Consider the following 17,855-nt stretch of genomic DNA (forward strand, 5'->3'; position numbering starts at 1 on the left):
AATCGCTTTTCACTGAAATAGTGCTAATTCGTGTGCCGGTGTGTCGCCACAATCTGAGTGAGTGAAGGGCTGCTGTTCGCCGGGGGAACTGCGAACTTCAGACCGCGGCCTCGTGATAAACTTGTAGCTGAAAGATGCTGTGACTGACTCCAAAATCTGCCCATTAAGAAACAGTAATGAGATTAGAAAACATATTTAAACATCATTTTAAATTAAACTAAGTACTATAATGAATAATTTGTTAGCAAAAGGCATTTCCATCATGCAAAGTGACTGCTGACTGACGCAGCTGACTGACAGTTCATCCTTATGTTGCGTTGCGTAAAATAATACAATTTACAGCACAGTAAAGACTTTATAAATTAAATAAAATGGGTTTTGGCTGGGTTTTGACACAAGTTTCACAGTTCAATACAATTAGATTCTCATTTACAAGCTTGCGATCCGATACCGATTCAATTCAATATTGATTATTTTGGATACATAACTGTTACAGAACATGCCAAATTTTCTCAAGGAAAAAAAATCTCTAAACTAATGCTGTACAATATACATGAGTGTCAGTTGGTACTACATTACTACAATATTGAAAGTTAAATTTAACTGATTATTATACTAACGCTTAAATTACACTCTATTACCTTTTTCTAATAATAAAGTTACAATTACATCATAATATTTCTACTCCAATTCATTTTTTATAATATAAACATTTAAATGGTGACTGTAATAAAAACTTTTAAACATAAAAAACGATTTATTTAAACATAAATTGAACATTGACGAACAATAATACATATAAATTAATATGTTTTATGGTGCATTATATTCAACAAAATGCCCCTTTCTAGAGTTCATTTTTCAAGCTTTTTCAAGCTGATGAGTTTATGGTCACAGAATAAGTTTTTATCTGAGGTAAATGTGAGATTTCTTGACAATCTTTACAAGCTGTAATACTGATGTCTTTGCGCGGTTGAAACACTGATTGAGCGATTACATGAAACAGGGTACAGATTTCAGTAAGTTGTATTCTTTCTCTTAACCTACCTTCGGATGTTTATTCATGTTTATTTTGTGCTGAAACTGGTATTAAAATGGGAGATGATCAGTTCACGCTGCAGCTTCTCCTGAATGAGGCGTACAGCGATCTGTAACTCCACATTAAACAGCACCAAAACAGCATTAATATATAATATTGTAATAAGATGGACAGAATTTGAATTCTGAGACTTAGTTTCATATCAAAAGTAAAAAGCTCAAAGTGCTTTAAAATTGTGATTTATTGGATAGGAGGTGCGCTACAATGATCCATTCATTAACTGAAAACAGGCGAGACTAATCGATTCTTAAATAGCAAGAATTGATTAGTCTCGACTGTTTTCAGTTAATGAATAAGCTTTATATCGTTCTTAAATGTCAGAATCGATTAAAATCGAAAAATCTATATTTTTTTACCCAGCCCTAGTAAGTACAATGTAACAACGGGTATGTACACAATAAGTGCATTCTATCAAATGTTCATATTCATATAGTAGTTAATGCAACTTAAAATTAAAGTGGGACAATATTACAATATAATGGTTTTTACTGTATTTTTGATCAAATAAGACATTAAAAGACATCTTATTGACCCTAAACTCTGAACAGTAGTGGATATAACATAGGAAATAAATTAAATTAACATGTTCCATGACAGCATTGGTTTTGGCACCAGCACTCTGGGGCCTGGAGACTAGTATTCAACTCTCTGTAAGCTCTGAGGGCCCTAGTTTTGATTTTTGACTGTCTCCAGTCATGCAGCCTGAGGCATTGGAGGTCCCTGACAATGGCCCCAATGGCCTGGTCCCTAATCCAGCCCTGGTCCAGAGCCATATATCTATCCCGGCACAGGGTGTCTGTAAACGCAGAGCCAGCAACTCCCATCCATTTGTGCTCAGAAACTCTCGAAAACAAGATAGAACCCCTGCAGGTAAAAGAACTGTTGTTGCAACACTCCAGTACTTTGTTCTGCTTGAAATCCATTTGATAAATGAATGTGTTTTTTACATGCTCCCTCATTCTTTTCATACACCATCTCAAATGTGCTATTAATTACCACTTTTTTCTTGTTCTTTTGATCGTATGTTTCTTTCTCCTTTTTTGTGCCAGAACAGGGGCAAACTTGTTAAACTTAGCAAATCCGATTTGAATGAACACTATTTGCATATGCAAATTGGCAGTGGGTTTCCCTTGGCTATAAATCTTTCTTATATGGATCTCTCGACTTTTTTATTGAACACTACATAACAAGTTCATCAGTGGTTCTCCAATGGGAATGTGTACTGCTTCCTACTTTCGAATACTTTTTCATATTTGAAACTTATTTTCTAATTTGCACATATACACACATCATCAGACATCTCTTTTGAAGAAAGTGGTTGCAGGCACAGAAAAATAAAAGTATATCTTGTGTAATTTCCCTGAAGTGTCCTACAGTTTTACAGATAAAATATCGCTCATATGGAAGGCTATACCATGATCTCCTTTCCTTATACAAACGTTTGGTTTTCGCAGGAAGAGTGTTGCATTAATTTCTGCTGGAAAATATACATTTTAATAGGTTTCAAACTATAATGAGCCTAATTTACATAAAAAAGAGATGTCTGTAGTGAAAAGAATGACAGTGGCTTCATTTGAATACTCAAGCCAAAGCATTACCACCTGGTTAGAATCGTCTTAAATATTTCAATTCAATTCAATTCAAGTTTATTTGTATAGCGCTTTTTACAATACAAATCGTTACAAAGCAACTTTACAGAAAATTATGTTTCTACAATATTTAGTAGCAGCTAGTAGTTTGTGCACGTTTGACAGGATTTTAGAAAAATAAAAATAATAATAATAATACAAGACGTAGTCAGCTAGATGATGAACTATCAATATTATTAATTAATAGTAATTATAGGATGCAGTCACACATGTAGCAATAATTGTTAGTTCTGTTTGTTAATTCATGGTTAGCATCATTTGGGGTCCTCTGAGGGTCAGCATCATCTCTTCTCAGGTGTTCTGGATCCAGACTGGAGCTTGTGTAAATCTTATCCCGTGGCAATACATAGAAACAAAATAGAGACATCATTAGCATAGCTGCTGATCCAACAAAGTAAAATTTGTTTAACCCAAGCTAAAGAATAAAAATGCAGATGCAACTACACTCACAATTTAAGAGATACATTATTCGAATGCTTGGCGAAAGAGATGCGTTTTTAATCTAGATTTAAACAGAGAGAGTGTGTCTGAACCCCGAACATTTGACTTTTTTTTTTGCCTGAAAATGTTTTACACATTTTACACAATGTTTTACGCAACTGTTTATGTATATTTTTGCCAGTTTTGTAAGTTCGTTAGTCATTAGATTAGATTTTCATGCATAAAAATTATACACAATACACAGAAATTGTTCTGATTGTCCTGCTTTATTTTAATGTCTGCAACTTTTTCCTAAAGACCAGTTATGATATATTATATTATATTATATTATATTATATTATATTATATTATATTATATTATATTATATTATATTATATTATATTATATTATATTATATTATATTATATTATATTATATTATATTATATTATATTATATTGTTTATATATTATATATTTCTTGTTTGAGAGAAATAAATATCTAAATATATTATATCAATATATGAATTAACCACAATTTATTTTGTGATTCCAGAGTGTGTTGAATAAAACCAATAATTGTCGGGGGAGGGGTAGTGAAATATAAAGAATTAGATTTCAGTTACCTTTCAGATTTGATGCGTTTTTACCACTTAAAATCAGTACGAATTTTTCAGATTTTCCTGCTTTATTTGTATCCTGCTTACATCTGTACTCATTGTTTTTCTGGTTTAGGGTCATGACAGGCTGAGAATGGCTGAGGTTATTTTTTTATTTATTTTCCGAGCCTTTGTTCTGGTTATGAGCGTATCTTCAAAAGGAAGCTGACTTCATTTATTATTCACTTCCTTTCAAAGATCCACTGATTGCAGTGAGACCACATGAGAGCTGGAATGATTGACTGTGTGTGTCCAATCATCATGCTTTATACCAATTAGCTTTATACCAACTACCTTTCAGTTACATCTACTCATCCAGCACACACGTCTAGCTTTGCAAGTGGACAGAAGGGCCCAGAAAACCCCCTCTCTCTCTGCCTGCAGGCCTCATTTAGACTAGACACTGCTCTATCAGTGCTCATTACACTAAGGTTAACCTAGGCATTTCCTTTCCTTGGAGACCTGCACAACTGCTAGCCAGTCATTATCTCATGTTTTGAATTCAGTAGTTTTTCCTTGTTTAAATGTAAAACTTTTTTTTATGCATGAATTTTTTAAATGGCTCTTTCATATAAATTCATCATGGCTTGATGCACCAAGTAGTTTTGAAATGTTTACAGTTAGTTTCTATTGTAATATACAAACATTTCACAGTAAGAAATAGATGAAAAAAAACATTATATTCTTTATTTGAAGTAAAAATATAACTTTTTTTTATAATTCATGCTTCAGAGGATTCATTGCATAATTAGGATGGTTTGAGTGAATAACTAGGAGATGAGTTTGTGAATAAATGTTTATTTGCATGCTGAAATGTTTGTTTCAATCTACTTTAGATACTGCAATGAGCACCTGCCCTGCCCCCCACATGTCTATTGGTCAGCATGGTCTCCATGGGAGCGCTGCACAGTTCCATGCGGTGGTGGGATCCAATCGCGACGACGAATGTGTGAGAATGGAAACGAATGCCCTGGATGCAGCGTTGTATGTCACTTTCCTATTATTACTCAATTTGTTGTGAGACCTTTTCTTATTAGAGCACCTCAGGAAATTCAAAGTGTGTTCAGTGTTTATAGGCTTTATTATTAAAATATCACTCAAACTAACAGCAGAAGCATCATGGCCTACCTGTGGTGTGCAAGGTATTTTAATTATTCGTATCTTAAGTTACGCTCACATAATTCCAGTCCAGACAAGTTGCAAACTTTTTCCTATTATATTTCCTATATTTAATCTAGCATTTATAATTTTGTGGGGGGGGGGGGGGGGGGTATTTATGACAGAAATTAATAGTTTTATTCAGGAAGTATGCATTAAATTGATCAAAAATCAAGACTAGTATATTATTTAAATTCTTTTAAAAAAGTGGGTTTTTTTTTTTTTTTTACTTTTTATTCACCAAAGAAATCTTAAAGATATCACAGTGTTCAGTTGCACAACTGTTTTCAACATTGATCTTGAACCAAATCAGCATATTAGGAAAATTCCTGAAGGATCACGTGACACTGAAGCCTGGAGTCAAAAATACTTTTTAGACGCCAAATTTCTGAACGGTAGTGAACATATCTGCATATATCTACAGTACATAAACACACTATACCAAAATGCATTTCCTCGTTTAGAAAGCTGGGAGGAGCTTGCCATGTGCATTAGCATTGCAAGAGTAAGCTGGGATTTTCCACTCATGAGTTAGCTGTGATATTCTTGCTCTACTTTTAAAACCAGTTACCCACTCACTGCTAGTTTAGAATAAGTCCAGCTCACATGACCACGGTTTCATGCTATTTGTGGAAGTGGTTTGGGTCATTTAAAAAACCTGGAACAGCTTTAAATAGTTAATTTGCTATATAAACTCTTTTGTAAGGAATAATAACATCTGTCCGGTTTAGAAATCAAGGCTGTCAACCGTTTCGATCTTTGCTGCTTGATCAATGGCACTTGGGAGACACAATGGCTTAAGAGAAAGTTCAGACATTCCTGTGAGTCCTAATGGTAATGCTCTGGCAAATTGTGTCCGTGTTTAGCCTCAAGGCCAGCTGCCTCAGATCCATCACATCGTAGACGACACCGAAAACACCAAGACACTGAAGTATCCTAGGAATGCCACAGAGGCTGTGAGGGCAGCAACATCATGTTGCTATATATATATATACATATATAATTATATACGTGTGTGGGTACCAGGGTGGTGCGTTGCCTGATTTGGATATGTGTGCTATTTGTGTGCCCTGTAAGCACGAAGTTAAGCAAGCTTCAGTTAATAAGCAAGCTTCATATTATTTTCTGTTACTGATGATGATTGCCTTGCTCTGACATGGCCCTTACGTGCAAACAGCTGTTATCATGTTCTGAAAAATTCCCATACTAGTTGTTGGTTGTTTTGTCAGACACAATAAAAACATGATGTGTCTGTCAGATGGTAATTTTACAGGGGGTTGGTTTGTCACAATGCTTGTAACCTCTCTGTAATGATAGTGATAAAGCCCACATGAATGTAGCCAGGTGTCAGAGTAGACAGAAACATAATAATGAGTACCTGGCAACCCTTACTAGGTTGTTTGTTTATGAGATCCTTCATGTTCAGTGTAATGATGCTTTGATAATCAGACTCAAACATTACCATCACTTTGTCATAGGGCGGCTGGAAATCTGTGAATATGTGAAGTACATTGTTAAGTGTAAGGATTTAAGACATTTTTTCTTAGTTTTAATTCGATTTCTGTAATTGCAAAAATAAGAAGATGTCTTATACCTAAAATATACTCTTTTTCGACTGCACATGATGACAGCAAACACATTGCTAGTGTAAATAATTCAGCATTTTTTTTGTGAGATGTAACTTCAGTGGGTACTTGGGTATTTCAGTTTAATCATTGCAGATGATCTCGCTAAATTTCAGTTTCAGTTGTTAATATCATATGAGTTTTATATAATAATGCATTATAAATTATATTATATATATAAAATATTTTTGAATATTAAATCTGCATATGAATGCCAATATTATTTTTTTTAATAACAATTTATTTTATGATCATTGAATTTCAAGAACTGTGTTGGATAAAAAACAATCATCAGTAAGTTAATGAGGGAGGAATACAATAAAATAAAGATTTCATTTTTAATATTTAAGTTACCCTTTTATTTATTAACTACCTGTAATATTTTAATTATTTTAATCAATTATTTTAATTTAATAATAATTTAAATTTACTTGAATTCATTAATATTGTTATTCGTGCCTTTGTAAGATTGCTGAGGCCACCTGGTTGAGAGAAACTAGCCTTAATTACTGTATATTAAATAAAATGTATAATTAAAATAAAATAAATGTCATTAGTAAGCATACTACCACATACAACTACCACATATAAAAACTTTTTAAAATAATTTTTCCAAATAGCTTGATCATTTGCACAATTATTCTTAAGTCACCCAAAATAAACACCCAAATTAATACTTTTTATATCATAATAAACCAAGGCCTTTGTCAGAGGTGCCCAAACTCGGTCCTAGAAGGCCGGTGTCCTGCAGTGTTTAGCTCCAACTTGCCTTAACACACCTGCTGGGAAGTTCCTAATATGCCTAGGAAGAGCTTGATTAGCTGGTTCAGGTGTGTCTAACTGGGGTTGGAGCTAAACTCTGCAGTAAACCAGCCCCCTAGGACCAAGTTTGGATACCTCTGGCCTATGTGTACCTTGTGTGCAGTTCAGTGCCTCAGAAGTTTTATCTCTTATGACAGCATTTGGATGATCTTCTGAAAGTTCTTGAGTTTTTTTATTAATTTCTTGCGAATATATTTCCAACTACTACATAAAACCATCCTCAGCCCATAAAAAACCCTGCATTCCATTTCTCTACGATGACGGATATGTGGATATAAATTTACCCAACGCTGTGGTCATACAGAGACAAGTTTTCTCCGGGGAATTTGAACATTCCCAAATGAAAGCATTTTTCATTAGACCCCCTGATGGAGTGTATTGCGCTCCGTAGTCTTGCTTGACTGATTGTACGCTTTTCTGTACTATTAATTGAGACTATTTGTCTTGGTGGTCCATTGTGGAATGGCCAGCCAGCATCTCTCAGGTGAACTAATGAATGCGATCAGCGACACCTGGGTAATGGATTGGAGTTTGTTGTTTTCTGTAAAACATACTAGAGGCTGCATATCTCATAGGAGTTGGGGCATATAGTGTCAAAGATGGGAGCCATAGAACGACCAATTATGACCAACACACACGTACTTGCTGATATGCTGTATTTTTGTGTGGACACAAAGGATTGAGGGCTGTGTCTGTGTGTGCAGAGTGGATGTAATGATGTTAGAAAGCTCCAGAGAGTGCGGGTGGGATTACTCATTAGTCAGCAGATGCCTGGAGACTGAGCGGGGTCCAGCAGAGCTTCGTAAGGGCATCCCCTAAACCCTGCTTTCTCTACCTATAATGCATTAGTGACGGGCGAGAACTTTAGGTGATACAGTAATTCTGAGGATGAAAACGGGAGTTTGAAAGTCTGAAAAAGATGGAGAGTGTAGGGGATAATGAATAGACTGTCTGTGGGAAAACAAGAATGGAACAATAGAATTAGGAAAGGAAGAGGCAGATAAAGTGAGATGGATGGAGAATTATAGAAATGAAAAACGTGAGTGGGATGAGTAATGATAGAGGAGTGGGAATGAGCACAAACACTCCGAGAGGGTGTATTATCCACACATAACATCATCGACACAAAAAATGGATTGATTGATTGATTTTGTTTGGTTTAGGTCATGTCATATTTTCACATTTCAGACAACATGGGAGGGATGGTTCACAAGCATCAGGCTGCGTAAATCAACACATCAGTAACCATTAAAAATCACCATTATGATGTGCTGCTCATATGTAGGAATTCGCCCAGCTGGTGAGAACATGTATCTCATTGAATCCAATGTAGCATCAGCCCCATAGCCGATTTGGTTGCATGCATTCTGCTGCAGTATCACTTTCACCTAATACCCTTGAAGAGAGATTGTTGCAGGGATGCTTTGCAAAGAGGTTTCTTTATTTTCATGACTATGAAAATTGTAGAGTCACACTGAAGGCATCAAAACTATGAATTAACACATGTGGAATTATATATGGAATTATATACATAACAAAAAAGTGTGAAACAACTGAAAATATGTCATATTCTAGGTTCTTCAAAGTAGCCACCTTTTGCTTTGATTACTGCTTTGCACACTCTTGGCATTCTCTTGATGAGCTTCAAGAGGTAGTCACCTGAAATGGTCTTCCAACAGTCTTGAAGGAGTTCCCCAAGAGATGCTTAGCACTTGTTGGCCCTTTTGCCTTCTGTCTGCGGTCCAGCTCACCCCTAAACCATCTCGATTGGGTTCAGGTCCGGTGACTGTGGAGGCCAGGTCATCTGGCGCAGCACCCCATCACTCTCCTTCTTGGTCAAATAGCCCTTGATGCCTTCAGTGTGACTCTACAATTTTCATAGTCAAGAAAATAAAGAAAACTCTTTGAATTAGAAGGTGTGTCCAAACTTTTGTGAAATCACGCACCTGATAGAATTTACCGCTGATTAGAGAACCGGCTTTACTGACAAGATGCGCATAACAATCGGCCAATCGTGATCGGAGCACCCCTTATCAAAATACTTTCATTTATCATGTATTTCTACAGAATAAACTGTTTGTTATTCATTTAATGAAGTATGAGTGACTTCTGCTGGCATTATGTTGCATATTTCATCTTTAATTTTGAGATCCCTCCCTTTCCCCATCTAATAAACGCTTCACATGCGGATATGTGTTTCCTACAGTTTCCGAAGTGACGAGGGAATATTACTGTGTTTATTAGCTTTCTGTTTCAGGTATGATTCTGTATGTCCATCAGTTTACACTGCAGTGACACTTGCAAACTCACACTGTGTCGCAAAACAGTCTGTTTTAAAACTAAAAAACTGTAAAATTGTTGCTTCCTCCATGTCATGGAGACGCTGTGTGTTTCATTAGGCGGGGAAGTCGTGGCCTAATGGTTAGAGAGTCAGACTCCCAATCGAAGGGTTGTGAGTTCGAGTCTCGGGCGGCAGGAATTCTGGGTGGGGGGGGGGGGGTGCATGTACAGTTCTCTCTCCACCTTCAATACCATGACTTAGGTGCCCTTGAGCAAGGCATTGAACCCCCAACTGCTCCCCGGGCGCCGCAGCATAAATGGCTGCCCACTGCTCCGGGTGTGTGTTCACAGTGAGTGTGTGTGTATTCACTGCTCTGTGTGTGTGCACTTCAGATGGGTTAAATGCAGAGCACGAATTCTGAGTATGGGTCACCATACTTGGCTGATTGTCACGTCACTTTCATTATGAACGCAAAAATACTTTGTTTGGACTTCCAAAAGAGGACACAACTAGAAATGAGTGATTGAGTTGTATTTGCAACACTGTTCCAGAACAGTTCAATCCAAATATTCAGATGTGACAGTGCATTTTATGGAGGACAGTTCTGACTCACAGTCTGTAAGTACGTTTACATACTGTATGTAAAGGATTTGCCACTGATGATTCAAACAGTGTAAAGTAGAGCTTGTTGTTTGTCATTTCTCTGATCAGAAATTTAGAAATGGTTTTATGTTTACGCAGGGAGATGCAACACAATGCATAAAAATACAGTATAAGTCATTATAATCCATAATTATGTCCCCACTGGATGCAACTAATCGCTCGTTTGTAATGGGTTTTATTGTTATTGTCTTGTCACGCCGGTGTTCTGATCAGGACACGGCATCACAGTATGGTAAGGAGTGTAAAATTTCCGTCATACGCTTGAGGTATTCGGCCAATCACAATGCACTTGATAGCTGGCCAATCAGAGCACACCTCACTTTTCAGACCGATGAGCTTTGTAAAAAACTACGCTTTTCAGAAAGGCGGGGCATAGAGGAGAAACAATGATGTAAGGTATGTGGTCAATAATGGGTTTTTATTGAACCTTAAACCACATAAATATATTTAATTACACCAAATAAATCAAATAATTTTATTTTTAGCATATATCATATGACCCCTCTCCATTAGATGAGAGAACATGTTGGGAACATTCTCTTGCTGTTTACTGTTGCTGTCAGGAACAATTTTTTAGTGAAAGGACAGCATTTAATGAACTTCAAAAAAGTAACATTTCAATACATACATATTTGGTTCAAATATTTTTTATTTAAAAAATACAAATAAAATAAACAAATAAAAGTAACCGTTTTATAAAAGCAATAATGTACCTGAGGCCATCCTGTATTGTGATTTATTCAGCACAGTCTCTCGTACCTTATTGCTCACATATGCCGCGTTTCCACCTAAATTACCCGGAACATTTTTACCAGGAACTTTTTTTCTCAGGAACTTTTTCCCCCCAGACCTGTTGCTTTCTGCGTTTCCACCGCGGTGTAAAGTACCGGGAAGATTGGGCAAATAGTCTGGTGACGTAGGTCTGCGCGCGTTTCTCAATACAAAGTACGCTGATTTTGGACGTGCATCCTCGGTAGTGCGGACTTTGTGCATTCATCTCGGGAGTGTGATGTCCGTGACGATGCAAATCCGGTAATTCTGCAAACAGCAGCGTACTTCATAACTTCAGTCAGCTGACCATGGCTACTGCAATTTTCCTCTCTGTATATTTACAATAAAACGAAATAGGATATCAAATACCACTGCCTCCTTTCGTTTTCATTCAAACATAATGAATGAGCTGCAGAAATGTCCTTGGTTCAGGGATATGTGTATGTATATGTATATATATATATATATATACAGCCATTAAAATGAAACGAAATATAATATAAATTTGCCTTTTTTTTATTTTCATTTTAACATATAGATAAATTGAATAGAGACCAAAGATAACCTGTTAGATTTACCCAAAACAAATTATATTATATGTTTAACCACTAAAGAGACATCAGAGCCAGCGGCACATATCAGAAGGTCTAGCCGAGGTGAGGCTGCTTCTCGGCGGATACATAAGCACTGAGCTCTCGCTGATCACGTGGAGCTCACCGTCTCTGAGATCGGTGAAACACATTTTAAAAATAGGCGCTGTCTTGATAAATAAACCACAGATTTGAGTTTTAAACAACTACATTCTCGCCTGAAATACTTTTAAAATTACATTTCATGACACAATAACAGTAATATTTTGAAAATGATCCGAATAAATAGTAGTTAACCCGAACAATGCTGCGTGAACTCAGCTCGCTTTGGCTACTGCGATTTTCCTCTCTGTATATTTACAATAAAACGAAATAGGATATCAAATACCACTGCCTCCTTTCATTTTCATTTAAACACAATAACAGCTGCAGAAATGTACTTAGTTCAGGGATATGTGTATATATACAGCAATTACAATGAAACGAAATATTATATAAATTTGCCTTTTTTATTTTCATTTTAACATATAGATAAACTGAATACAGACCAAAGATAACCTGTTAGATTTACCCAAAACAAATTATATTATATGTTTAACCACTAAAGAGACATCAAAGCCAGCGACACATATCAGAAGGTCTAGCCGAGGTGATGCTGCTTCTCTGCGGATACATAAGCACTGAGCTCTCGCTGATCGCGTGGAGTTCACCGTCTCCGAGATCGGCAAAACACATTTTTAAATAGGCTCTTTCTTTATAAATAAACCACAGATTTGAGTTTTAAACAACTACATTCTCGCCTGAAATACTTTTAAAATAACATTTCATGACACAATAACAGTAATATTTTGAAAATGATCCGAATAAATGGTGGTTGAACCCAACCAATGCTGCGTGAACTCAACCAATCAGGATGTTTAGCAGGGGCTTTCTGAGGGGCATTTTTTGGAAACAGTAGTTTTCAGGTTTTTTTAGTTTTTTTTTACGCATATTCTCTTTGTCGATAACAAAATAGCGCAAAAACTAGATGGAAACTTGGCTAGTGATAAAAAGCTAAAGCTAAAGAACCAGATTCTTTAATATTTTAATGGCATGTTTACGTAACTATAGACTTAATACAGCTTCTATTTGTAGTTTGTTCATTTGTGGAGGCATCTAGACATTGATTGTGAGTGGAACCATGTAATTATTGGGTAACTCGTTTCGATTTTGTGTTTTGAGAGAGTGCAGCCTAGCATGAACATTTCTCTATGCGTAGTCACACTACAACACTAACACCCAACAAGTACAACACTAACACCCAACACCCTCCTTTGTCTAAGAGAAAACAGACTGCAAAAATCTCTGTCTTAGAGCCTTTCTAGCTGAAGTGTTGATGCACAGTGAGGTAAAAAGTGTAGAGTCAGCTCATCTGTTTATTAAGCGTTATTAAATATTAACAAAGAGAGTGTGAAAACAAAAACAGATGGTCAGATCGCACAGCAAACAATGGTTAAACTTTTCCATATATTAACCTCGGCTGCTCCCTGTCCTTGGGAGAACGGAGGTCAGAAGAGACGAGTGGAGGGAGGGGAAGTGAGGTAGACAGCCGTCTGACCGCTTCACATCAGCTCTCCCTCCGTCTGCCAGATTGACAGATGAACAAAAAGGACTTTGATCTTGTTTTGCCAAGGTCTAGCAGTCATTCAAGGTCTCTTAAGCATAAATAAATGCAGCGAGAATGGACACAGCTCCCCACTCCACCAAATGAACACATATGATTTACAGGAAATCTATAGCTCCTTGTTTCAGGCGAATTTATTAAGGTGTCAGGACATGAATCTGACTGCCTCAAGTGCTAGACATTGGTATCAAAAGACGCTCTACATTATCATAAATCAAAAGATTGAAAGCTCATAACTGCTGGTACAGATCAAGGATACAGGCAGTGTAGATGTCATATCAATTATAGAAATGCAATAAAACGATCAAGAATTTAAGAGGTTTGCTGCCCTCCCCACCAGAATCGGACGTGATGTTAGAACAGACAGCGCTCGTTTGAACTGTCCCATGCCAGTGACAATTTCTTTTTTGTTAGTCCTTTGAGCTTCCATTCAAATCTAAATGTCATTTAGCTTGTGTAAATTGTGCTGCTTATTTATTTCCACATATTTCAGAGCCTTTTACTCCTCACAGGCCATAAATTAAAGTTGATCAATGACCTATTCTGCTTGACTTGTTTGCGACTTGCGTTGCTCAGCAAAGAGCGCATTGGAAATATTTCATATGCGCCTGCAAAATGGCAACAAATCACCAAGGATCATTCTCAGCATAAGTGTTATATATATACACTGAACACAATTATAAATGCAACACTTTTGTTTTTGCCCCCATTTTTCATGAGCTGAACTCAAAGATCTAAGACTTTTTCTATGTACACAAAAGGCCTATTTCTCTCAAATATTGTTCACAAATCTGTCTAAATCTGTGTTAGTGAGCACTTCTCCTTTGCCGAGATAATCCATCATCCTCACAGGAGTGGCATATCAAGATGCTGATTAGACAGCATGATTATTGCACAGGTGTGCCTTAGGCTGTGTGTGTGTGTGTGTGTGTGTGTGTGTGTGTGTGCGTGCGTGCGTGCGTGCGTGTGTGTGTGTGTTGTTCTTATTACTATCAACAAGCTAGTTTATTAATATTTTTGTGGAAACTGTAGTACACTATTACACAAAAAATTGTGTGTGTAATTTATTTTAATGTTGTTATTTTGAATTGTAATTGAAATGAATTTAAAGTACAGTATAAACCAAATGTATATAATTTACACAAAAATGTTCAGCCACAAAAACAGCATCGAAAATAAGAACCATTATTGATTATTGACAACCAATAATAATTGCTATAATATTATTTGTATAATATAATATCCTTCAGAAACCATATTAGAATGATTTCCGAAGGATCATGTGATACTGAAGACTGCTAATTGCATTCATATTAAATTATAATATTATAAATTATAATACTTATATATTCTTTATAATTATATATTTTATTATAATTTTTTTAAATAAATTATATTATAATTCTATAATCAATTCTATATTTTATGATTCAGAAATACAGACAATATAAAATGCTATTGAAATATTTTAAGTATTGTATTGATTATATAAAGAATAAATGTATAATTATATATTTTGCTCTTTTGTACAGGAATTCCAGTCCTGTAATACCCTCCCTTGCCCGGATCTAAAGAAGACCACTCCCTGGACCCCATGGACACCGGTGAATATCTCTGACAATGGAGGCCACTACGAGCAGCGATTCAGGTACACCTGTAAGGCGAGGGTCCCAGAGCCCAGCCTGCTGGAAGTAGGGAGACAGCGAATTGAGATGAGGTACTGCTCCAGCGACGGATCCACAGGATGCTCCACAGACGGTGAGATCTCATTCTGTCTCTCTTCCCTGTGATTCATCATTTGTCACTCAGCTTTTTCCTTTTCTCTACTCTCATCCTGCTTTTTCTCCATGTATTTTATGGAGTGAACCCATAGTGACTTGGAGGCAAGTCACTTGATCTATTTGTCCATCGGTGGAAAGACAACATGATGTGCTCCAGTGCTTCTCTCTTTCGTTCACTCTCTCTCTCTTTCTCTCATCAATGTGGGCTCACTACATCAGTTTTTTGAGTGTCGTCTCACCCAACACAAGTGCTCTTGGTGCATTCTGCCTCAGAGAGACACGAGGAACATGCTAATGAAGTCAAATCAGCGAATGTGATTTCTCTCAGTGATTGAGGCTCTTCTGTTGGTGGCAAAGTGCAGCACTTGCACTTAATTTTATTTGTTTGCCTCCCTGCATTAGGTTTCACATCTGTGAACTAGTTGCGGTTTCTAAACAAGCTGTTAACTGACGAGTTAAGAGAGTCAAAGTTGCACCGAGATGTTACACAAATATATGCAGTGAAAACCCTGTAACCCTGTAAAAGTCTGTTTTTGAGTGATGTTTATAGACACTCATATTCTACAGTCAAGCTCTGATCTTCAACAGACATTCACTAAGAGATGCCACACACAAAGCTAATGACAAGAACTCTTTTAGGCTATTTTCTTTGCTTTTCCATCTCGCTAATTTCCATTCCATTTTACGAGCGACTGAGCTAAACAAAACAAAAAAATAAACATTCAGACCCATATAAAGGACAGCACAAAAACATTTCAATTGCTACGTACTTTGTGGAAGTCTTTTGTTGTTTTTAAATGCAGCTTTTCCATTTGCTGGCCGAAATACAGGAAATCAATGAGGATTCTTTTTAATGGTAATTGTGCGTTGAGTTGTGTGTGGATATATATATATATATATATATATACAACCCGAATTCCGGAAAAGTTGGGACGTTTTTTTTAATTTTAATAAAATGAAAACTAAAAGACTTTCAAATCACATGAGCCAATATTTTATTCACAATAGAACATAGATAACATAGCAAATGTTTAAACTGAGAAAGTTTACAATTTTATGCACAAAATGAGCTCATTTCAATTTTGATTTCTGCTACAGGTCTCAAAATAGTTGGGACGGGGCATGTTTACCATGGTGTAGCATCTCTTTTTCTTTTCAAAACAGTTTGAAGACGTCTGGGCATTGAGGCTTTGAGTTGCTGGAGTTTTGCTGTTGGGATTTGGTCCCATTCTTGCCTTATATAGATTTCCAGCTGCTGAAGAGTTCGTGGTCGTCTTTGACGTATTTTTCGTTTAATGATGCGCCAAATGTTCTTTATCGGTGAAAGATCTGGACTGCAGGCAGGCCAGGTTAGCACCCGGACTCTTCTACGACGAAGCCATGCTGTTGTTATAGCTGCAGTATGTGGTTTTGCATTGTCCTGCTGAAATAAACAAGGCCTTCCCTGAAATAGACGTTGTTTGGAGGGAAGCATATGTTGCTCTAAAACCTTTATATACCTTTCAGCATTCACAGAGCCTTCCAAAACATGCAAGCTGCCCATACCGTATGCACTTATGCACCCCCATACCATCAGAGATGCTGGCTTTTGAACTGAACGCTGATAACATGCTGGAAGGTCTCCCTCCTCTTTAGCCCGGAGGACACGGCGTCTGTGATTTCCAACAAGAATGTCAAATTTGGACTCGTCTGACCATAAAACACTATTCCACTTTGAAATAGTCCATTTTAAATGAGCCTTGGCCCACAGGACACGACGGCGCTTCTGGACCATGTTCACATATGGCTTCCTTTTTGCATGATAGAGCTTTAGTTGGCATCTGCTGATGGCACGGCGGATTGTGTTTACCGACAGTGGTTTCTGAAAGTATTCCTGGGCCCATTTAGTAATGTCATTGACACAATCATGCCGATGAGTGATGCAGTGTCGTCTGAGAGCCCGAAGACCACGGGCATCCAATAAAGGTCTCCGGCTTTGTCCCTTACGCACAGAGATTTCTCCAGTTTCTCTGAATCTTTTGATGATGTTATGCACTGTAGATGATGAGATTTGCAAAGCCTTTGCAATTTGACGTTGAGGAACATTGTTTTTAAAGTTTTCCACAATTTTTTTACGCAGTCTTTCACAGATTGGAGAGCCTCTGCCCATCTTTACTTCTGAGAGACTCTGCTTCTCTAAGACAAAGCTTTTATAGCTAATCATGTTACAGACCTGATATCAATTAACTTAATTAATCACTAGATGTTCTCTCAGCTGAATCTTTTCAAAACTGCTTGCTTTTTTAGCCATTTGTTGCCCCCGTGCCAACTTTTTTGAGACCTGTAGCAGGCATTAAATTTTAAATGAGCTGATTAAGTGGATAAAAGTGTAAAATTTCTCAGTTTAAACATTTGCTACGTTATCTATGTTCTATTGTGAATAAAATGTTGGCTCATGTGATTTGAAATTCCTTTAGTTTTCATTTTATTAAAATTTAAAAAACGTCCCAACTTTTCCGGAATTCGGGTTGTATATATATATATATTCAACATTAATCGTGTGTAGAGTTACTTATATACACATTTATATATGCAAACACATGCATACACATGCAAACATACGTATGTATATTAGGGGTTGAGGTTTTTAAAGTCGACTTTTATGTGATGAACCAATAAGTCTGGAGCTGTGACAA

At 36.7% G+C, this 17,855-nt stretch overlaps 1 protein-coding gene across 4 annotated transcripts in view; it reads left to right on the top strand.

The window, feature by feature from the left end:
• The window catches only part of sema5a (sema domain, seven thrombospondin repeats (type 1 and type 1-like), transmembrane domain (TM) and short cytoplasmic domain, (semaphorin) 5A), a 145,129-nt gene that overhangs the window by 99,042 nt on the left and 28,232 nt on the right, over positions 1-17,855 (top strand). For all 4 annotated transcript variants that reach the window (XR_009425594.1, XM_059524531.1, XM_059524529.1 and 1 more), the window contains exons 15-16: positions 4,663-4,810; positions 14,932-15,157. Coding sequence is in view for 3 of the 4 variants with exons in the window: in XM_059524531.1 (XP_059380514.1) it covers positions 4,663-4,810; positions 14,932-15,157 (374 nt within the window). In the remaining variant the exon portion in view is untranslated. The remainder of the gene's footprint in view (positions 1-4,662; positions 4,811-14,931; positions 15,158-17,855) is intronic.

The sequence above is a fragment of the Carassius carassius genome, chromosome 35 (assembly GCF_963082965.1).
Source record: "Carassius carassius chromosome 35, fCarCar2.1, whole genome shotgun sequence".
Taxonomy (NCBI): domain Eukaryota; kingdom Metazoa; phylum Chordata; class Actinopteri; order Cypriniformes; family Cyprinidae; genus Carassius; species Carassius carassius.